Source organism: Myxocyprinus asiaticus, chromosome 1, assembly GCF_019703515.2.
Source record: "Myxocyprinus asiaticus isolate MX2 ecotype Aquarium Trade chromosome 1, UBuf_Myxa_2, whole genome shotgun sequence".
Lineage (NCBI taxonomy): Eukaryota > Metazoa > Chordata > Actinopteri > Cypriniformes > Catostomidae > Myxocyprinus > Myxocyprinus asiaticus.
The window spans coordinates 52,766,132-52,790,303 of NC_059344.1; the positions used below are offsets into that span (position 1 = coordinate 52,766,132).

General features: G+C 36.6%; 2 protein-coding genes across 2 annotated transcripts in view; one reads left to right on the plus strand and one right to left on the minus strand.

Moving 5' to 3' along the window:
• Window positions 1-18,183, plus strand: part of LOC127441225 (RELT-like protein 1) — a 38,405-nt gene extending 20,222 nt beyond the window's left edge. Inside the window, exons 3-7 of the mRNA XM_051698400.1 lie at window positions 2,011-2,085; window positions 8,405-8,456; window positions 13,526-13,771; window positions 15,522-15,638; window positions 15,973-18,183. Coding sequence (XP_051554360.1) covers window positions 2,011-2,085; window positions 8,405-8,456; window positions 13,526-13,771; window positions 15,522-15,633 — 485 coding nt within the window. The 3' untranslated portion in view covers window positions 15,634-15,638; window positions 15,973-18,183. The remainder of the gene's footprint in view (window positions 1-2,010; window positions 2,086-8,404; window positions 8,457-13,525; window positions 13,772-15,521; window positions 15,639-15,972) is intronic.
• A 692-nt stretch (window positions 18,184-18,875) lies between these two features.
• LOC127441214 (uncharacterized) overlaps window positions 18,876-24,172 on the minus strand; it is a 33,539-nt gene continuing 28,242 nt past the window's right edge. Inside the window, exon 3 of the mRNA XM_051698393.1 lies at window positions 18,876-21,730. Within this exon, the coding sequence (XP_051554353.1) occupies window positions 21,043-21,730 (688 nt within the window). The 3' untranslated portion in view covers window positions 18,876-21,042. The remainder of the gene's footprint in view (window positions 21,731-24,172) is intronic.

A 24,172-nucleotide genomic window follows, 5' to 3' on the forward strand; every position in this document is an offset into this window, starting at 1 on the left:
ACTCTAAATCTCTACTTTAACTTTTATTTTCAGATGTGAAAGTGAAACTAAACAGGCACCACATGTGACTTTCAGATGTAAAAGTCAAAGTGGATATTGAGAGTAAAAAAAGGACATCAATTGTGATCTGTTTCTCAACCACACCTATCATATCGCTTCTGAAGGTATGGATTTTCCACTGGAGTCTTATGGATTACATTTAAGTTTTCTTAATGTGATTTTTGGAGCTACAAAGGTCTGATCACTCTTCACTTGCATTGTATGGACCTACAGAGCTGAGATATTCTTCTAAAAATCTTCATTTGTGTTCTGCTGAACAAAGAAAGTCAACATATCTGGGATGGCATGAGGGTGAGTAAATGATAAGGAAATGTTAATTTTTTGGGTGAACTATCCCTTTAGCAGTCTGAAGTAGGGCTGGGCGGTACATCGAATAATCGTGATGATTTTGCAGACGATGTAAAATTCAACAATATCGTGAACATTGCGATGATTTTAATGAGCCTTTTATTTGGCCATTAAGTTTCATAGAGTGCATCAGTAGACTAATTTCACAAACTTTCAGGGCTGTATAATTAATCAAAATAACAACAAAATGAAGATATGATCATATGTGATTATTTAACTGGCAAAGGCTGTGATTAATGACAGATAAACTGTGTGCGCGTTTCAGAATGAACCGGTGATGCGCTGATCTGTGTGCACGCACGGGGGTGGCAGGGGCTCGTGTTTTTGGTGCAATTCACCTCCATTTTGAAGTACTGCAGGTTCAAGCATTCGCGCAATTATAAACAAATCTATAAACGCGGAACAGTAAAGGGGAGTTTGACAGCTGTTCACAAGATGCGAAACTCATAACAGTCAAACAAACATTGCACTTCCCGTTTCATAATAAAAGCTCCTGGTGAAGATTAAATAACACGACTGCACTTGCAGTGTCAAAATAAAAACCCCAGTTTAGGGTGAAGTAAATAGGACAGAAATATATTAATTTATCTTTAAAAATCTTATCCTGAAAATAATAATAATTCAGTATTGTATTATAATAATAAACTTGACTGGGTTCCACAGTAATAATTTAGTAATATGCAATATTCATCTGGTCTCCAAAAAAATAAGTGAAGTAGTTTTTGCACACCTTGTTCATTCACAAAGAAAATTGTTTTAGTAAAAATATATGAAGGTAAATACGATTTTTATTAAGCTTCCATGTATGATTGTATGTTAAATATAAGTATAAATGTGCAAATCGATGAAAATGATTACATTTTACTCTCCCTTGTTAATTTAGTAAAAAAAACTGTGGGAAACATGCCTTCATCATTTTTAAATAGATTTTTAATTAATGCTTTTGAAATATTAATTCTACATGGCAACACTGGCTGTTTAGATGAAATGATGGTTCCTCTGATTTAAAACAAAAACATACTTTTATGCAGTTTCAGAGCAAAAACATAATTATCAACATATAAATATCGAATATCGTCAATTTGCAGAAAAATATCGAGATATAAATTCTGAAGCCATATCGCCTAGTCTGAAGTCAGCAGACAATATTTAATGTTAATATTGTAAATGTCATTGTTTTCTGCATTCATAAGAGATTTCTCTCTGTCCTAGTGTCAGCAAGAACTAGTATTTCATACCACTAGCATATTTAGTGCCACGGTTCACGAAATCACATATGACATTTTTTGTGATTACAGTTTAAGGTAGTTAACTCAAACGCTTTGTCAGTTGATGTGTGAGTGCTCGCATTTCTGATTAGATTTCTTTGTTGTATGACACAAAACACTAAACACGCAAGGTGGGTTTTCATTACATGATATTGTAAGTGTCATTGCAGGTTGCCCCACAAAAAACAGGTCAAACAGGGCTTATTTTTCTAACAAAGCTAGGTTGAACACCAATATTAAACTGAATAAAGTTTTATTCTTCTATTTTGTCACAACCTCTCTCTCTCTCTCTCTCTCTCTCTCTCTCTCTCTCTCTCTCTCTCTCTCTGTTCAGATCTGAATGACACCTTCAGTGAGGGCAACACAGACACAGTGGGTCAAATCGTTCACTACATCATGAAAAATGAAGGTAAGAGTGAATGAATGTTTTGGATAAAGATGTGCAGTGCTTCATGAGACATCACTGGATTATACATGTCTTTCTAATATAAATCAATGGGCGAGTTTCAGCAACCCGTATCAAGATTATTCCAGGATACAAGGCTTTCTCAGAATTGATTATGTCTTTTTGGGTTTGTACATTGTGAGGTGAATGAGGTGTGTTAACCAGCCAGTCATATTGATTGTGATGCAGCATTGATTGTAATGGAGCCGGAACAAACCTCAACTGACCTCAGAGCAGTGAATCATTATAAGGTCACACCGGTTAACAGGTTCTCATTTCGGTGAGAGTCAAACAACGTCAACTGCTTTGAAGATGAAGTGTCAGATATTTTGGTAACACTATTAAAAATGGTTTTATTCATTAAATTAGCTAATACATTAGGTTTCATTAAATAATATTGAAATGTATATGTTCATATTATGCTGCTTTTCAGTACAACAGCACTCTTGCTTGTTATATATAGTATACTATTATTTAATCTGTAAATTCATGTTAGTTTATAATGCATTAACTAATATTAACATATACAACTTTTAATGAAAAAAAAAAGTATTCATATAAATGGACACTAACATTAAGCAATGGTAAATACTGTAAAAGTATTGTTTATTTTTAGATAATGTTAACTAATGTTCATGTTTACAACCTTACTGTAAAGTATAATTTTTTAAATCATCTATATTCCTTGGTATCTAGGTTGGGCATTTAAAGGGATAGTTCCCCCAAAATAAAAATGATCTCATATTATAATTAGGGCTGGGTATTGATACAGATTTCCCAATTCAATTCGATTTCAATTCACAAGCTCTCGATTCGATAAGATTCCAATTTCGATTAGATGCGATTCAATATCGATTCATATGGGTTTATTTCAGTTATAATGTCCTTTTTGCTTACATATAAAATAAATTATCTCCCAGCTAATGCTGTTAAAGGGTTTCCGTGGGTCTTAAAATGGTCTTAAAAAGTCTTAATTCGCCCTTCTGCAAATTAAGGCCTTAAAAAGGTCTTAAATTAGAGCAACAAGTCTTAAATTCAGAAGGTCATGGTTAAATGTTGTATGAAGGATTGTTTTCTCGTTGCGTTTAAGTAGGGTGACCTGACGTCCCATATTAAGAGGTGTGTCCTGACAATTCTCTAAACAATGTAATTATGTCCCGGTTTCATCTGGTAGGCTCACAGATTTTTTTCTAATTACATTTAATATACTAATTTTCCATCTCGCTATTGTCTTTGGTATCGTTTGCAGAGAAGAGAAGCAATTTCGATGCGTCGCACGTTGATTTGACGATACTTTCATTCTAGTCTTTCAGCAAATCAGCTGAAATGTATCTGGTTACCATCGCAATGACGTCGTGCACTTGGCGCTCGCGTTCTGTCGTCCTGTCAGTCAGTGCAAGTAAAAATACACCATTAAAAGTTAGTTTTCAACAACGAGCTGAAAGAAGCCAATCCATTTCTTTTGTGTAACAGATGAACATGTAAGCGAGTATTTTTCTGTCACTTTTAATGTTCATTTCCCTACAAGCATGGGAGGTAAATCAGACAACGTCACATTCAGACAGCTACACTGCACTTTTTACATAGTACAAGCACTCACATGTTGAGATGTGGGGGTTGTATTTTGAATTTTAGGTTACAATGTTGTGAATTTTGTGTTAAAATGTTTACCTGACATGACAAGTCATTTCATAATTACACATGCAGTATGACATTATATGGATACAATAGGCTACATGGAATTTGTACATTAAAAAAAGCTAAAATGTGGTTAAATTGTGAAAAAATTAAATATATATTTTCACAAACTATATAGCCTATACAGTTACAGTAAGTGCAGAAGTTTGCATACCCCTTTTGTTTTTATAAGTTTCCACACCCCTTTCAGAATGTATACAAATAGCCTATAAGAGATAAAAGATTATATTTTTTATGTAGTACTGCCCTTCAAAAGATACATTAAATTGTAAACAAAATTTACTCTTATTTAAACAAATCATCCTGTTCAAAATTTGCACCCCTTGGTTCTTCTTGTGTTGCCTTCTTGAGCATCAGTAATTGTTTGCACCTTTTGTAATAGTTGTGTATGAGTCCCTCAATTTTCCCAAGTGTCAAAAGCTGGATCTCATCATATAGCCACTGAAGAATTCAAATGTGCAGAAGAGGCTGAGAAACCAAATAATTGTACAGTAGTTGGGAGGTTTTTCTTATGAAAAGTGGACATCTTCACTGCTCAGGACAAAGCAGGGACTCATGAACAATTATTACACAAACAGTCAATGATCATCGAGAAAGCAACACACCGTATTAAAAACCAAAGGAATGTAAACTTCTGAACAGGATCATGTGGGTAAATTCAGTTTCTATTTTGTCTTGTGGAATATATGTGAGGATCTGTTAGTCAAATAGCTTATTCAGGGCAGTAATAAATAAAAACAAAAAGTAATGGAGATCTATTGAAAGTTGCATTTTTAAACTTTGAATATAGTGCTTTGAAATTTTCTTATTTTGGTCTTAAAAAGGTCTTAAAAAAGTCTTTAAATTTAGCTTAATAAAACCTGCAGAAACCCTGTGTTAATTATGCAGGGGACATTTTAACTAGATACATTAGGAAAATATTAGTTTAACTAATTATATTTTATCACTTTTTCATCATTTTGGCTTTTTAAAAATGAACAATAAATAAACAATCAATAAATAAGATATTATATTTCATATATTATTTTTTGTCATATATGGATTGTTAAATTGCATGATTTGTGCTATTTACAAGTATTTATACTGATTTGTTGAACATGTGCTAAAACCTGTACTGTCTCTTTAACAAAAAAACAAAAAAAAAGCATTTCTGTAAACAGCACCATTAAAACGAGTTAATGTTAGCGAGAGAGGACTCGAATGGCTTTACCTCATCTGATTAGAATTAAATGTTTTTTTGTAGTTTTTAATCAACAACTGACTGTAAAGAACAGAAAGAGACCGTATTCAATGACAAATGTGTTGCATGGATCTCGTCTTGGACACACATTACACGCTGTAAATTACTGGTGAGTGAAATGTAAACATTTACCAGCCAGTTGCCAAATATATTCATTTTAGTCGCATAGCATGAAATTTGCTTGCAAATGTGAGTGATTTCCTCTCATTGTAGTGGAGGGTTGCACATTGAGTGAAAGATCGATCTTGGGATTTAAGAATCGATATCGAGATTGTTGAAGATCGCGATTAATCGGAAAAACAATATTTTTACCCACCCCTAATTATAATATAGGTGATATTATAGGTGTGGGTGAGAATCAGATGCATATTTAAGTCCTTTTTTACTATAAATTCTCCTCCCTGCCCATGAGGTAGCAATATGGACGAAGAATGCGAATCATCATAAACAAAAAAGTAAAAAAAGGACTTAAAGGAATATTCCGGGTTCAATACAAGTTAAGCTCAATAGACAGCATTTGTGGAATAATATTGATTACCACAAAATGTATTTTGACTCGTCCCTCCTTTTCTTTAAAAATCTGGGTTACAGTGTGACTCTTACAATGGAAGTGAATGGGGGCCAATTTTTGAACGTTAATATACTTGCTGTTTCAAAAGTATAGCCACAAGACATAAACAGTATGTGTGTTAACATGATTTTAGTGTGATAAAAGCACTACTATCCTTTTCTGTGTAAAGTTATTTCCAATTTTACAACTTTGTGGCCATGATGATGTAACGTCAACAAACCCTAAAACCCTAAAATGACTGTAAAATGACAATTTAAACAACTTTACAGCTCAAATAATACATGAGTTATAACAGAAGATTGAATGTAAGTACTTTTATAAAATTGTAAGCTTCAGATTTCTGTCTTAAAACCCTCCAAAAATTGGCCACATTCACTTCCATTGTAAGTGCCTCACTGTAACCTCCATTTTTGCCTTTTTTAAAGAAAGGGACGGACGAGTCGAAATTCCTTTTTGCGGTAATCAGCATTGTCACAAATGCTGTTGATTGAGCTTCACTTGTATTGAACATGGAATAGTCCTTTAAATATTGATCGGTTTCTCACCCACACCTATCATATCACTTCTGAGAAGTAAGGAAATACAGTCATACCCATGAGAGAGAGTCCAGTATGAACAATGATGAGATGGAGTCAAAGTTGAAGTTTCAATCAATAAAGAGAGAGTTTACTGAAGAAAAAATTCTTCACATTTCCAAAGGCAAAAGGCAGAAATAGAAAGTGAGTTGAGGATCTAACCTCGATCTAACTTAGATTACAGAAACAACAGTAATTATAAGCATATGCAAATGAATTGACTCTTACGAGTACAGAGATCGGAAAGGTGAACAGCACAGATTATTCTAGAAATCTTACAAACATGACATTCTGTTTAACAACGTGAATGCAGTAATTCAAAAGATTATATTTTTAAAACACTAAGTGAAGTTGGTAAGCAGAAATGGGTCAGAGGTGAGTCTTCTCTCGAGATAAACTGGCGTCCAATTCCTCTGACTTAGTCACATGATTCTCAGAACTACAAACAATCCCTCAAAGGACATCATTAGACAGAACACAACACATCTTTTCTCTAAAGAATTATTCAGACCTCAATGGGACACAGGCCTTATCCAACTGGAACTTTTGATTATATTAATAACTATTGAATGTATTCAGTTCATCAATAGGCTGAAGAGACAGGGGTAAATCCAAGCCTTTAAACCACTGAGTCGTATGGATTACTTCTATGCTGCCTTTACGTGCTTTCGAAGCTTCAAAATGTTGGTATCGACCAACAGAGCTGAAATATTCTTTTAAAAATGTTTGTTTGTGTTCAGCAGAAAAAAAGTCATACACAACTGGGATGGCATGAGGGTGAGTAAATGATGCGAGAATTTTCACTTTTGGTTGAACTGTCCCTTTAACAACAAGCTGTATTATGGGTTCAAATCAAGCAATGCTGATCAAGCATGTTAAGAAACAAATACCCGTGAGATTGTTTTTCTCGATTTCTTGTAGGCCCTGCAGATGGCACTGTCTGGCTGGCTCCAGCTTTAAAGGCTATGCACTTTCAACATTGCTTTGAGGATATAACCATCCTAACCACTGCTACGGAAACAATAATTTTTTTGGTTTGTTTGCTTGAAAACAGGCTGATCTGGTTGGAATCACTCCATGGAGGCTGTTGTCAGTAATTAAACTGATTCTTCCCTATAAGCATGACATGAACTTTGGAGAGGAAGTGACATTACAGCTTTTCATATCCTGCTGTGTTTGCATCTGTTTCACGTTCTCATCTTCAAACCGGGTTGTAGTACACAAACAGATCCAAACGCAGATCCAAGTAGCAGTCAACTTCTTAAATGAGATGTGCTTCTTCTGAATAAACAGAAGGAACTTTTTAATATAAAGGCACCTTCACTGCCAGTGGTTGCAAAATTAATTTGCGATTCTCTAAAAATATGGTTTGCATTTTATGGTTAGCTGTCATCTCCAATTTGACTTTCTCTGTTGCCCATATTAGATAATAATGCCGTCACTCGTTTGGGATAGGGATGGGCATTTCAAGTAATTTTGTAGTCGAGTGCTCTAACACACAAAAAAATAGTAATCGATTACTTGAAATTTAGAGTTTAAGTTCAACCTTTAACATTTTAACTTGTTTTTCTTATGGAAAAATGGGCACCATGCATAAACAACAACATCTAGATTAAAAAATGACAAAAATACATCTAAAGCGATTCGGTCACTTGAAAAAAATGTACATTTTCTTTTTGGGTGAACTATTCCTTTAACAAAATCATGCATCCACAGTGCCAAGTTGTAATGGCAAGATTTAGGTGAGAGAAGCAGTTGCACTGTTGACCACAGCAGGCAAAGGCACAAAGGAAACTCAAATTTTAGTTTTCGAGTAGTATTTTTGGTAGTTGCATATTTAAAGCTGAACGAGAAGTCAATCGATTACTAGTGCACATCCCTAGTTTGGGGTTAATTCTACCCTACCTTGTCCCAACGATGACCATTTTTTTGTGTGATACTGTACATGTGCGATCAGTTTTAAAGGGTGAATTACACCAATTTTGTAAGGTGTATAAATGGCCTGAGGCTATTCTGTTTCCACTGTAATTGCAAGTGTAAGTCTGCTGGTTAGTTGCAACAGAGAGGAGTCAGCTGCTTTCAGTAGTAAAAAGACTTTCAATCAAATGGTTCTGCTTCTGAGGCAGCAGACTCTCTTTTCCCTGTGCTAATTTAAGCAGTCATTTAATAAACTCTGTCTCCTTCATTTTCTTTTCCCAGCCAACTTTGATGCATTCAAAACCATGGCTCAGGACAGTATAGACTCAGATGGGTAAGACCCCCTTTATGTCTTTTCTATATTTGTTTCTTTTCTAATAGAAATGCTTCATTACTGAGAAAAAGCAAGCTGTATTCGGCCCATGATGCAAACCCGTTCCATAAAAAATAAAACTGCTTTTCTTAGGCTACTGTTATGACTGGAGTCCTCATCTAATGCGATTGTACAGGGGTTTAAATATGGTTTTTCAAAATTAACATTAATTTCTATAAGGGTAAAATAAGTCTAGCAAAACATTCAAGGTGCACTCAGTAATTGTGTTTTTGTAAAATATTACCCCCATCACTGCAATAGGTGGCACTGTCACTTCTCAAATAAAACTGCAGCATAGGAGGACAGACTGTTGAGGTGAGGGATTGAGATGGTTCGGTCAGTCTTATATGACACATCATGGGGGAAATCACCATGAATCACAAAGGCATAAATCACTGACAGTGCTGCAAACCAGAATTAGATCCAGGAAACCAAATTTTTAAGATGCTATTTATAGAGGAGTCATGGTCTTAAGGATGTAGAAATATGAGTCTGTGTGGAGAGATGGTCCACCCAGATAGACAGTAATCAAGTAATGATGTAATTCCATGACCTTTATAAATTCATCATTGATTTGATTACAAGTTGTAACATTTTAGCACCATATTGTCATTACTATGTGAATGGTGACTAAGTTTATTAACACTTAGTAAAAAATTCAAACTATGATTTCATGGTACAATGGAAGTCAATCGGAACAAGATTAAAGGAGAAAGTATGTGACTAGAACTAGATCACTAGAACATTTCATCAGTCCAATTAATCTGCTGATATTAGGCAATTTTGAGATTATCATGATGATGTTTACTAGACTTTGAATGATGTTAATTGATAAATGAAAACTATTCATGGCATTATTTTTGAAGACATCTTCACTATGCAACATTTTTCACAAGTGCTTTAAACATTTGCACAATACTGTATGTATCAACCAACCTGCTCTCAAAATATCAGTAGCGCATCTGCCATTTAAATATCAAACCACTTATTTTAATTCAGAAAACATCTTCTATTCATCCAATATAGTTCTCAGTTATATTTATCAAATATAATGCACAGCAGTTACTTGATTATCAGTAACCCTTGCTTTTCCCCATATTTCTCCGCAATAGAAGATCTGGATTAAACAACAATGAGGTCATTCTGCTTGAGTCTTACACACTATATAAGCAACAGAATGGATCAGTGCTTCCTCTGGTCATGAACACAAGAATGAAGGCACATGAGAGAGACTAAAGAGGCAGAACATGGGGAAGGTGAAAGGTTGAGAGCAGTCGGATGGTGCGAAGGAAAGAGAGGAGCTCAGGACGGAGTGATTAGGAACTGTGGAGGGAGGGAAGGGGGGAAAATGAGGAATGGGAAATTATTGTTAAATCAGTGTGTGATACAAGAAGAGGAAAAGAGGTATAGTGCTCAGTAAGAAGTGCAGCGCGTGATTGGGTATTCTGGAGAGATGTTGTGCCGTCCATTCTCTAGACCAACTGCTGGGCCCAGAGCCAGAGGAACAATTACTGAGGAGCACAGTGGACTCTTAGGCGGGGCTTGTGCTGTGAGGGGTGGAGTTTATTAAGAGGGTAGGGCTTTTCAACTAAGCGTTTTGAATGATAAAACTGACGGCCCTCATAGTTAGCTTCTACAGGGGGAGAAGTTCGGGGCAGAACTTGTGCTGAAAGTTTGGCATGAGTTGAATGTTACATTTATATAGAGCTTTTCTGACACTACACTCAAAGAACTTCACATAGTGAACTGGGGACTCTCCTCAGTCACCACCAGTGTGCAGCATCCACCTGGATGATGCGATGGCAGCCATAGTGTTCCAGTACACTCACCACACACCAGCTGTTGGAGGAGAGGAGAGAGTTGAGAGATACAGCCAATTAATGGATGGGGATTATTAGGAGGCCATGATAGATAAGGGCCAATGGGGGGAATTTGGCCAGGACACCAGAGTTACACCCCTACTCTTTACAAGAAGTGTCCTGATATTTTTAATGGGCACAGAGAGTCAGGACCTCGGTTTAATGTCTCATCCGAAAGATGGTGCCTTTTTACAGTATAGTGTCGCCCTCACTCTACTTCGTCAGGACCCACATAGACTGCAGTTTGAGCACCCCCTGCTGGCCTCACTAACACCTCTTCCAGCAGTAACCTTAGATTTCCCCAGCAGGTCTCCCATCCAGGTACTAGCCAGGCTCAACCCTGCTTAGCTTCAGTGGGCAACTATTCTAGAGCTACAGGGTGATATGGCTGCTGGCGTAGATTGGGTTTGACTGAATTAAGATGTGGAGTCTTGATCTTAAACTCATAAATGATCAAATGGACTGCTCTTATGCTGTTTTTGGACTCTCAGCACAGCTATGCACACTTGCAGTACAGTCTGTGTTTGCTACATGCACTTATCTGCTCTCTCTTCCTCCTCTATTTTCTTTATAGTCCCTCTTGCAGGTGCTAATTTAAGAAATGTCTCTATACTGTTCTTCCTCTGCCTCTCAATAACACCCTGCAGAGTAATGAAGACAGATAAGAGGAGGATCACTGCATTTCCCTCTTTTATTTTATTTTTATTTTTTATTTTTTGTTTTTTTTTTTAGTTTTTTTAGTTAGTGGAGTGGAAGGACAAAATTAAATAGATGGAGAAAGAGAGAAGGAAAGACAGATTGTCGGCCTCCCTTTTAAAGCAACTGCTCTAGTTTTGCTGCATTTCAGCAAAAACACAATACCTGGTAGAGGTGCAGTGCGTAAACCTTTTACAATTCTGTTACAGTCCAATATTTGGACAGAATGCGTTTTTAAGTCGAGATGCTGTTTTTCCAATAGTTTTTATGTAAACATGCGCTAGATGGACGTCTTTGACCATCTTTGTGTCGCGTTTCAGCATTCAGTGTCTTTTTTTAGATGCTGTGTTAGGTTAAAAAGAATGTTGACTTTTAAAAGCACATCTCGAGACACCAGCGTTATTTTCTATTCTTTGAACTTCATCTAGCTTTTTGAGTGCAAGAACGTGGCCGGTCTGAACAGCCTGTAATAGAAAGCTATTTGTGGCTCTATGCCTGTGGCACTTTTAAAACATTGCACTGTTTGGTAGAGTGGTCCAACATGTCAAGTTCTGGCTCAAACAATGGTGTGAGTTTGAGGTGGGTATACATGTTTCACTGAACAATGGAAGATAGAAGGCAGATCTAAAGGGATAGTTTTTGGGAAACCTATTTTGAAACAGTCATTATAGCTATATACAACATGGAATACTAGCCTACTGCATACTGTGATGAATATACTGTATAATGAAAAAAAAAAGCAGTATGCAAACCAGTGCACATTATGCTTTGATAGACCCCATTTACACCTGGTATTAAGATGCGTCTCGGGTGATCCGATCACATGTGGTCAGGCGAGACACATTGCTGTTTACATCTAGTCTCTGAAATGCATCTTGTGTGACCACTTATGTTTGGATTTCAAGGGGAGGGTCTCTGATTTCATGACGACATACATCAGTCACTATGTCAATGTGCTACTGCATAATAATAAACTGCTTAAAAGTCATAAAAGACAAGTAAAGCATGAATAAAACCGGCTTTGTTATTTTAGTGGAGTACCTGTATTAAAGGAGCTTCAGATGTTTTTGATTGTCATCTGTATTCGTGCGTGTTGATATCAGACACACTCAAAAAGATCCGTGAAGTTCTCGTGATTGTGTATGTATTCGCTTTTTCAAATTTTCTGATCAGAATTATTTCCTTTTAAAGGGATAGTTCACCCAAAAATGAAAATTCTCTCATTATTTACTCACCCTCATGATATCCCAGGTGTGTATGACTTTCTTTCTTCATCAGAACACATTTGAAGAAAAATAGAAAAATATCTTAGCTCAGTAGGTCCTTAAAATGCCAGTGATTAGAGATTTCTTTTTTGTAGCTCCAAAAACCACAGACTGTTAGCATAAACATCATCGATACCAGCTGTTAAATGAATGTCTTCTAAAGCAATACGATCACTTTTGGTGTGAAAAAGATAAGTATTTAAGTCCTTTTTTTAACTCTAAATCATGCTTCCATTCTGCAGCGGTTTGCGCATGACGTACGTGTGTCACAGCTGGAAGATCAGCGCTGTTTACAAGTGAGGAGGAGGAACACTGTGCAGTGTCTTGGTTGGTTTTGGTTTAGATCTGTATTTATCTGTTTCTTTACTCACAATGGTGCATTTGTGTGCTTATCCTGGATGTCTCAACCGAGAGGAGAACGTGAGATTACGTCTGTATCATGGCAATGCGAATACGTCACACGAGAGATTGCTTGGACTCCACCCTTTCATGACTCCTAACGGAAGCGATGATTTATAGTTAAAAAGTACTTAAATATTGATCTGTTTTCGCACACCGAAAGTGATCGTGTCGCTTTAGAAGACATTAATTTAACCGTTAGAGTCGTATCGATGACGTTTATGCTGACTGTCTGTGATTTTTGGAGCTTCAAAAGAGAAATCTCCATTCACTTGCATTTTAAGAGCCTACTGAGCTAAGATTTTTTTCTATTTTTCTTCAAAAGTGTTCTGGTGAAGAAAGAAAGTCATACACACCTGGAATATCATAAGGGTGAATAATAAATAAGAGAATTTTCATTTTTGGGTGAAAAATACCAGGTGTAAAGGGTTCAGAAAGAGTTTGAGCATGCTTGAAAGGTCAAGTCATTGCACTGCATTATGGCGTACACTACCCAGTGCAGTGTGCTCTATTGTGTACTGCATATGCAGGTAGGCCATTTGGATATTCTATACTATTTTTACTATTTCTATAGTGTATACTCTGCATAGTATTCAAATTTCTTTTTTTTTTTTCCTTCTTTTTTTGCATGGAAGCATGCTGTCCTGAACATAGCCTATTTTTGCAATTCATTTTGGTGCAGTTGATACCACAGGAAATACAGACATTTAAAATGCTGAACACTGCAACTGTTGCATATCCATATCCATATTTGTTTTAATTTAAGGTGCAGTTAAGCATATATTTTTCTGTTTGTGTGCATTTTTTACAGTGCCCCTGTGACCCCCACCTCTCCAAACACACCCACCACCCCAGTGAGCCCTGCACTGCCTGGCTTGACCCCAAGCGCAGCCAAACACACCTGTAACCACCTGCACACCATTGGAGGAGTCGGGGGACAAAAGAACATCTGCAACCGCTGCAGCCAGAAAAAATGGCCTCTCATGAGACGCTTGTCCAGCACGAAGAGGGACAGACGCAGTCACACAGGAGAGGTCATTGTGCTGTCTGTGGGCAGGTATGTGATATAAATATACATGCACCTTTTATACAGTATATAAAGCATTTCATGTATGAATAGTGGAGTCCTAAAGTCTGAGACGACAGTGAAAATGCTTCTGTTTGTTGCATTACAAATGATATGATCAGCATACCAGTTTGAATGAAATGGTGCATTGAAAAATGCACATGAATTTCAGAATTTGCTAGTGTTTTATATATTCTGCTTTTGCCTTAATGACAGTATACATTCGGTCTGGTTTGGTCTCTACAAGTTTGTACAAAACCTGATGATCCATGTTATCCCAGCATGATCTGAGAACGATCTAAAGAGCATCTTTTGTGCTTTAGTGGATGCAAGAAAATCGTACTTTTCGCATGAAGTTAATGTGGTGAATGTCACAAGTTTGATTACATTTTATTAGTGATGTAAAGGTCTGAAATATTTATTTTTACGTTAACATTTGTTTTAAATGTTTTGAAATCTCATTACCCAGATTTAAGATAAGATTTTAAATTCCAGATTTTTAGTGTGGTCTCAGACTCTTGGATCCCATTAAATATGAAAGTGTATTAGATTGAATGGTGTGTGTGTGTGTGTGTGTGTGTGTGGTAGTGTTTTTGCTGGTGTGCTTAAAGTGTGTGTGTGTGTGTACTATATGTCCCACTCATTTTCATTCACACAGATGCACATGCATGATGAATGAGTGGATGTCGGGCAATGTCCAACAGTGTTACAGTTAGCTGAATATGGATTGTTTTTAATTGATTACCATTTAGGTGTGTGTGTGTGTGTGTGTGTATGTGTGTGTACATGTTTATACTACATTATGGGGACCATGTCATCACAAGGATAGTAAATTCTGAGATCACCTGCCTTGTGGGGCCCAGCCAGCGTTCCCCCACAAGGGAAATGGCTTATTAAACATACAAAACAATGTTTTTTTTTATTTTTTTTATTTTATTTTTTTTTTATGTAAAAATGCAAAAAGGTTTCTGTGAGGGTTAGGTTTAGGGGTGGGGTTAGGGGATATAAATTATCGTTAGATCTGTATAAAATCCATAAAATGCATGGAAGTCTATGGAGAGTCCCCACAATGATATAAAAATGTGTGTGTGTGTGTGTGTGTGTGTGTGTGTGTGTGTGTGTGTGTGCGTGCATGTGTCTGGGTTTGTATACACAATGCAAATTACATTCTTTACTGCGGACAGATGTGTGTTTGTGTGTTTGTCTTGCAGGTGTTTTGATTGATATGTTGACATTGTGTGCACAGCTGATTGGAGAAGCTCTTAAGATTATTAATGCCCATCTTCTCTTCTAAAGCTTGCACTTGTGTTTTTGTATGTATGTGTATTCATGATTGAGTGTGAGTGTTCAGTGGGCCATTTTAAAAGCTAATGAAACATTAAATGTTCTGTCCACTAAGATGAGATAATGTGTATTAGGACCACAGTGTAATTTTGTATGGAAATTAATGCCCTGGCTCAACTTCCACTTCAAAGTTTGCTTAAAGAGGTCGTGACATGCCTTTTTTCTTATTTCAGTATGTTCCTTGAGGTTCACTTATAATATTATTTTTTTATTTAGTCATTGTGGCGAGCAGGGGGTGGCCCAGCGATAAGGATGGATGGCTGGGGGAGAATTATCGCTCGGCCACACCGTGCTCGCCACAGTCATATATTTGTAAAACATGATCATTTTCCACCCTCATTCTGATCTAATCAGGGAAGAACCTCTTTGATATTGAAATCCCTCTTTTGTTCACTAGATTCCGGGTGACAAAATGTGACCCCAAAATGGCCTGTGATAGGTGGACCTTGTTCATCACTGAACCCAGGCTGTACTGCAAGTCCCCCCTGCATGCAGCACAGCCCCATTAACACAGGTAAGCATGCATCTTGAGTGTGATTCCTGTGCCGTGTCCTACCCTCGACACGGCGTTTATTGTCCTGTGTACGACCGGCTTCAGTAAATGTTATATCACTCCCTAGTGGTCTCCCAAAGCTGTTACACCAGACTACATTAAACAGAAGGCCAACTGATAGTGAATTGGAAAGCAACCAAATTAGGCTTCTAATTTAAAAGTCGGTTAATGTTGATATATCGATGGCTCAAAAACGTATCAAGAAAATAACGTGGCAATTAATAATCGATATATCAATATTTTTGGACATGCCTATTTTCTATATTGTCTGTTTGTTTTGTGTTTTTGTCTTTAGGAACAGAGGACAATGCAAAGTGACATCTGTAAAGTTCTGGCAGCTTCTCAGACAACATTTTTAAAAAAATCGAATCCAGAAGTCTGACTTCCATGGAAGAATTTAGGGAGGAAAGGAGGATGATGGAAAATGACCCTCCGATCTGTCATGTGTGATGCGTCGATTGTGGAAAGAGAGCAGAAACCATTTTACATACATAAACCTGTCACCTTGCCAACCCAACTTTCTCAAACATAATCACATTATTATCAGTGATGGATGGGATCATTTGGGCTTGTTAATGACTACAAGTGTGTCAATGGTTAATTCAAAGCAGGCGCCCACTTCCCACTTTCGTAAAAGTGGGAAGTTCTACTTTCTTTTTCTTTTCTTTTTTTTATGTGCCAGCTGTGATCAACATGGAAAAACAGAGCCATGTAATTTTTCACTGGTTACAAGCCAGACAAAATTTTTTTAGTCCTAAATGGACTGCTCTTGCTGTCTCCTCTAAATACACCTTTTCAGCTTTTGTTTTTTAAAGAAACAATGTGTGTGGGTGATAAAGCAATGAAATTGCATGTTTTACACATTTATTTATCGACCAAGCGCACCTTAAATGACTGGAAGTTTGCTCTGTAATGTCTTGATTGGTCTGGGTGAGAAAACAGTTATCATGGCTCATTATCACCAGTCTGTCAGTTGTAAAAAAAGCATTGGTATAAGCTTGCTCACATACTAATATAAGACAGTTTCCTTCAATGTTCTTGCTATTAATATAATGTAGTATGCAATCTTAGAGGAAAAATTCATGGTTCCTCAAAAAAAGTAAAAGTATCCTTGCTTTAGTGCCAAGCACAGGCGAGGAAAACAATAGAGGTCTTTTAATAGTTTAGGAGGACTGAGGATCTAAACTTTTTAACCAAAACAAATGTCCAATAAAAATGTGTTCGAAATGTTTATGTATTTTTCCTTTTATTATTATTATTATTATTATTATTTTGGAATTGTGCCATTATTTTGCTATACATTTTGCTTTCTTTTAAAATTAGGTTTACATCAAATGGTTACATTGAAATAAAAGTCTCTCACAACCTTGCTGTTCAAATTTGACTTTAAAGGAATTATCCTAACCATTTGTTGACATGTATGGAAATAGTCCTATTTGCGATCACCTCGAGTACAAAGTTTAGTTAAATAACTTGAATGGAATCGACACGAATGGAAATGTTTTTTTTTTTTAAATCTGTGAAGTTGATGTACTGTACAACTGGTAAACTAGCAGAGGTTTATACTGAGGTGTTTAAATGAGTATGCGTCAGAGGAGAATGTACTGTTATATTTTACTGAACACTTTGTACCCATACTTTATACATTATAAATATGAAACACACATTTGACTGCTTGTTTAACCACTGCAGTGGCCTTACATGTAAACCCTATCCATTCTGAACACAAGATAGATCAGGACACGGTTTCCCAACACGCAGTGTACTTGTACATTTGCTACATAAACCTTTTCTTGAGATCATTTCAGTGTAGCTTCAAGGAAATGGCTTTGAGGGTTCTTGGATTTTTTTATTTGCATCTTCTGTATGTCCTTCCAACTTTCTTGTAACAACAGAGCCTTCGTCCATGGTGAGGCTCTTGGATCTGTAGTTCATTTTCTTGCAGCTGGGCAACTGAGGTTAAAGATCAGTAGGTGTCTGTTAATAGGTGACTAGATGACCTTCAGATTTGTACCTTTTCAAAACCTTTCCAAATGCTGCAGGCCTAACTTTCGCATCTCTCCGTGACTGCTGCCCACTTACCCATGACCCAGTGGAAATATTCTGTATGTGACCTTGTGAATTACATGCATTGTTTTTGTTGGTGAGGAGTATTTTTGTACTTTATGCATCAGGGTATTTCTAGGAACAAAGAATCATTAAGCAACAACAATTTGCAGTAACCATATGAGTTTGGAAGCACATATATTTTTAACTTGCTGTGGAGTATTATTAGTCTGGATATGTTTTGGAATTCGTGAATCATTAACTCATGCCCACACAGACACTAAAGTGATGTGAATTCCCAGCCGCTCAGTTGTCTTGTACAAACAGCTTAATGTCAAAAATGAAGTTCTTTTCACATATAAAGATCTATCTTTGGGATCCAAAAGCACAACTTTGTACTACAATGATTGTCATTTAAAAGGATAGTTCTGCCAAAAATAAAAATGTAATCTCTTACTCACATTCATGTTGTTTCAAATGTTTATGACCAACTTTATTCTGTGTTCCACAAAAGGAGATGTCAGTGGATGCCAGTCTTGCTTGTCAGTCAAACCACATGCATAATTAGGCTCTTGTTACCTAAACATTGATGTCATAGTTTGGCCTGTTTTACTCTTGAATAGAAAAACATAAGGCCTTTACCTTGACCTTTAACATTTGAAATGGTGCCAGGCTCGTAATCACTGTGCCAATTCATCCCAAAGGTGTTCTAATAAAATTGTTTGTCTAAGGAGGCTACATGGTTGTGTGCTTGATTTTATGCACCTACTAGTGAGGGGTGTAGCTTTAATAACCAAACCTGTTTATTGGGGTGGGGTGTCTACATACTTTTGGCCATGTGATGTATCAGAAGATCAGAACATCAATTAAATTAAATGACTGAATACAATTTTGAAAAGCAAATAATTTTAGGGGGAAAAATACAGCATCTAAAGTTTTAGCTCACTCAAAATCATTATGATCACTAATGCAAACGTGAAGAGGCAGAGAGAACAGGACAATCTGACAAAGACTGAATGATGGAGGCAGTGAAACTAACAGCAGTATTAGAAATCTTTTCAAACAGAAAATCCAATTATTCTCAATCATGCAGTTTCACTATTATATATAACTGTAAAAATCTCACAATGTTTTATTTTTAGTTGTGATTTCAGCACAATACTGTCATACACACACAAACATAATATGTCATTGTTTTTGTGACACATCTTCTTGTCCAGTAAGCCTTAGAGGAAGATATTAAGTTATATAAGAGGGCCCTGTGGCATCGTTCTCCACAAGATGTCAACAGATTGCGCAAGTCTTATAATCAAGCACATTGTTTTTATTTTTCCCCTGGTTCATGTGACAATTCTCAACTGTGTTCTGTGGCAGTTAATTCAAGGGCAAAAGAATGGACAGTAATGTTACAGTACTGTGCACTGGTTTCAAATGCAAAATCAGTGTATATTTTACTCATTGACAGGTTTAAAAGAAATGATTTTGACCAACATATAAAAGGCAATACGTACCCTCAGTAAAACATTTGGAAATACTCCATAAAAATAATGACCTTCATAAAGGTACCATAAATTTTTTTTTATTTCAGGTAAATGCGGGTTACATTCATTTTACTGAGAAAATCTAATTTTTCTTCACTAAAGTAGAGAAATGTGTGCATGAGAAATGTAATCCATGTGATGTAGAGTCCTTCATATTGATAGTGGTAGGGTTCCTTTTCATCAGGCCTCAGATAGTTAACTTGGATTAGTTTAGAGCAGAATTAACATCGCTGTGCATAGTGCATAAACTACCATCATTGGCCTGATTGCACTGTGTAAAGGTACACAGTGCATAATTATACCAGGAAGGAACATAAATATACCACAGTGAATCTCACAAAACACATCTGGGTAATATTTTACCCCAAAATCAAAAGAAATAACATCTAAAATATAAGAAGACTATTTCTGGTACCACTTTTGTACCAAGAGTTTTTGCATTCTTATATTTTATGACAATTCAGCACAGAAATTTCCTCTTAAACTCTTACTGTATATATTATTATTTTTAAATACATATTTTTATTTAAATCTTATATATACATATCATAGTAGTTTTGATGTACTGCCTTTATGCTCATTTTAATAAAAAAAACGAATTACAGTTTATATATTATAATTTTGTATTGCAATACAGTAAAAAATACTGTACTACAGTAATAAGAATCTAATGTGAATCACTATTGAGAATAATGAGAATTACAACCCATTTACAAAGTAAAATGTCCTGGTGCATTACTGTAATGAGAATTTATCAATGTCAAAAAACATGTTTTGGTCATATTGTACCAAAAAAAAAAATAAATAAATAATAAAAACAATAGCATTGAAATTATATAAAGTCTATTTTTGGCATCATTAAGAGTTTTTGCATTATGACATTTCATGACAATTAAGCACATTTTCCCTCAAAATTGAGCAGAAATTCTTACTACTGTAATGTAAAAAAGTGTATATAATCATCTTAGTATTTTTTAAAATAAAAATAAAAACATTGTTTCATAGTAATTTTGTATTATAATACAGCAAACAATTACTGTATAACAGCAATGAGAATATAATGTGAATCACCACTGACAATAATGAGAATTACAAAAAAAGAAAAAAGAAACACAAGGAAAAGTCAAATGTCCTTACGCACTACGGTAATGAGAATTTGGGTGCAAAATGTGCTAAATTGTCATGAAAATAATTATATATGAAAATAAACAATACAAAAGTATTTTTACTTTCTTTTAATTTTTGGGTGAAATATTACCCAAATTATGTTTTGGTGAGATTTATCCACAATCTCCTTACATTTCTTACTGTACTTTTGTATGTAAAAAATAAATCAACTGTCTTCCTAAAGCTCTATGAAAGTATTGATGATGTATTCAGTGTTAACAAACAAGAAACTGCATATTGATCTGTTGAGACTGTTGAGACTACAGTAGTTCGGTCTATTTCTTTCGAGAGTAGTGTTTGTTCATGCCACTGAATTGCAGGACAAAACATACACAGATAACCTTAAGTTGCTCAAGCAAGTCTTTAGCCTATTAAACAGTCAATTTCTCTTGTGTAAACAAGCAGCAGTTCCTGTCTTCAAGTCTTAATTCGAAGAGATTTTCCAGTCACAAAACACCTGCAGGAAGACTGTAGGGAAGCTTCCTTTTATGAAAGCTATTATTTTGGCTATATTCAAATGAGGAGGGTGAGAGAGCACGAGTATGGAAATCTCCCATAGCTCCATTAAGGAACGAGCCGTCCTCTCTCACCTGATTGGTGGAGCAGCTCTATCACTCACAGTCCTCTCCCGCAGTTGCTGCATCCAGGGCAGCCAGGGCCTCGGCCACCATCGAGTCCGTAATGTTTAGGCAATCTATCTCTTTCTCTCTCTCCTGCTGTCCTGTCATTATAGAAGGAGATTTTTCATCTCTATCCTCAAGCTTGCTGTCCACTGAGGAGAGACTAGTGCTGCTTGTGTGCATATCCACTGACAATACACTCACTGCATCGGCCGTGTCTGGAGTACTGTCCACTCTACTCCTCCTGTCCTCCTCCTCTTCCTCTGTCATCCCCCCTCCGCCCAGCCCAGAGTCTCGAAATCTCTCCTCTCGCTTGCCTGGTTCCGTGCCCAACATTGGTTCGTCGTGTATAGGTGGGACAGCACGCAAGTTGGGGGTGACTTTTATGGGCGTCCCCTCACCCTCAGGCTGCAGGATGTAGAAGCTGGGGTCACTCTCGGCTGGGTTCGACCTGACCTGATCACCTGGAATATTAGCATGGAGCCGGTTTATGTGGTTGTTTTCAATTTCAAGTTTAGTAGGGCTGGGGTGGGTGCTGTAACCCAGGTTGCAGAAGCCCTGCTTTTTGTGGATGTGGTCTGCCTCCTCTGGGAATCTGTGAGACTGATACAGAGAGCTGCTGGTGGGGTCCCGCTTACGACCAGAAACATCTACAGGGACTGAAGGGTCATAGATGTAACTGAAACAGAGAAAGAGGGTTGGGAGGGTTTTTAATTGAAATGACCATGTAACATTATAGCCCAGTTTGGATATTAAAGTCAGAAAAGAGATAAAGAGTCAACTCAAAAAAACACAATACACAGTAGGAAGTAGGGCTGCAAAATATATCGAAATATCGCAAATTTAAATATCGTGATATGCATATCGCAAGGGCTTGCGATAACGGAATGATTTTAATATAGTAATGTTCATGGGGATGCAGATAGCAGAGAACAGACCAGGCACGCGTTTGTCATTTGGTGTGTGTGCATGCAGTGTGCATATGCACCATTAAAAAGCATGAATAGATTAAAGATTGCAAAGATTTTAAATGATTAAAATTGTGTTTTTGTAGATATGTAGCTGTATCCAGCTCTGTCCAGTGCAGAAAATAATGACACCAGACGTCGGTATACAAACTAGACTTGGCTTGTTTATTGGCTGGTGTGGATCTGTGTGGATATATCAATGGATGGGTTTTAATTAATGGACTGTCCCATGAATCATTCCTCTCAGCCTCAAGTTCAGTACGGACTGAGAGCAGGTACGAAACGTGAATTTCAACGGCAAGCTCTTCTGGACATTTTATTTCAAAATAAAAGTCCTGAAAAGTCTGAACTAATTTTCAACTTGATACGAACATGAATTATGGCCCAGGTATACTTTGTTTTTGCAGGTTCCGGATCGGCTCACGCCCGGCCGACTACATTGCATTTCTGAATATACTTTTCTGACCGCAAACGAACAGGAACACGTTCGACGCATGCGCACTACAACTGCTTTGTGACAATATTTTAGTACAGTCAATGACCAGTGCATGCGCAGACGACGCGCACAGCCATGGACCATGTGTGCGAGTCAAGAAAATCTAGGCGGTGTGCTGTCCAGCCACACCGCTGTGCTGATGATGCAGTTTGCGTCACACATATTTTGGCCTTTAGTGTAAAAATAAAATATTTTACAACATAGATTTTTTAAGGATATCCCATAATATAATGCAATTAACTTTATATTAATATGCTTTTTATAAAAAAAAATACAAATAATTGAAGATTAATTTAAATATCTGCTACATAGCTAAAGGTAAAACTGTATGTATTTTACGCAGTCTATATGCAATTTGGAAAAAAAGACAACTATGCTTGTTATCTCTGGTATAGACAGTCTGTTTTTAATCCATTAAACTTTTTACAGTTTATTTGAGCAGTGGGGGTGCCAGTGTTCCGCGCACTCCGATGACGTCATCAAAGGATTATCGTATCGCATATCGCATTTTCCAGCAACTTACCGCATATCACATTTTTCTTTCATATCGTGCAGCCCTAGTAGGAAGACAGCTACACAAAGCAAAAATTAAGCATTTGACAAGGAAAACATTGTGAAAACATCAAATTGACAATATTACAACTATTTTAACCATACGTTAAAGATACTGGCTTGATATATAAGAATCTTTGTGGAAAAACTACCGGTACACACTGGATTTGCCAAAGTTTTCCAGGTTAGTAGCATCAAATTGTTGAAAAATATAAAAGTTCTGTTTGAAGCAAGTAGATATCTATGAGCAGTCTACAAAGTCTATAAACATTTCCACAAATTTTTGTTTTGCCATTTTGCCTGTTCGTGGAGACTGGGTCGTCATTATTTGAATTAAGCTTTCCTGTCTATTATTGTAGTATGATCGATTTCAGATTTAGCCATCACTTAAAACCACGTAAAAAACAAAATAAACTGTGGTTGGTTGCTCTATATATAATTCAGATGGCCCCTTGCTGTCTAAATGGAGTGGCGATTGCTTTAAGACTACATGGGAAGCACGGCCTTTCCCTAAAATGTCTTAATAAACGTGGCACAGACAAGTTTAATGTACAAATAATCTGCATAAATTACATTTTACTCTGTGCATTTCAATATTATAGCGAATAAAAGTGTAAAGTATCACATATAACTATTGTGCTGTTCATTCAATTAACGCAATTAATATGTCCACAGAAGACAGCTGTGCTTCAATAGCAGTCTATGGCAGATACCAGTAAAATAAAATTTCAGTGGAGTAAAGATCGATGTTGATTAACACAGCATTTGGGTCCCACTCAGACACCATGGGAACTTCATGAGCGATTGGATTTGGATCTGATTGCCAATAAGACATTGGGCTTTCAATCAATGTAATTTTGTCCCGCCTGGAAGTGTGACATCTCTATATGAAAATTTGTCAAACTGTTAAATGGGCGGGACTTCACATCAAAAGGTCATTAATTGAAATGGTGATGTGCATGATTAGTTAATTAATTTTGTCAAGAAATTGTTTGAGTAGTAGTTCAATCATCTTTTGGGAGCAATACTGCAGACACCAAAAACAATAGTCTGTTCTTCCCCACTTTTGAAAAGCACCAGCCGCCACTGCTAAGTGAGTGGTTCT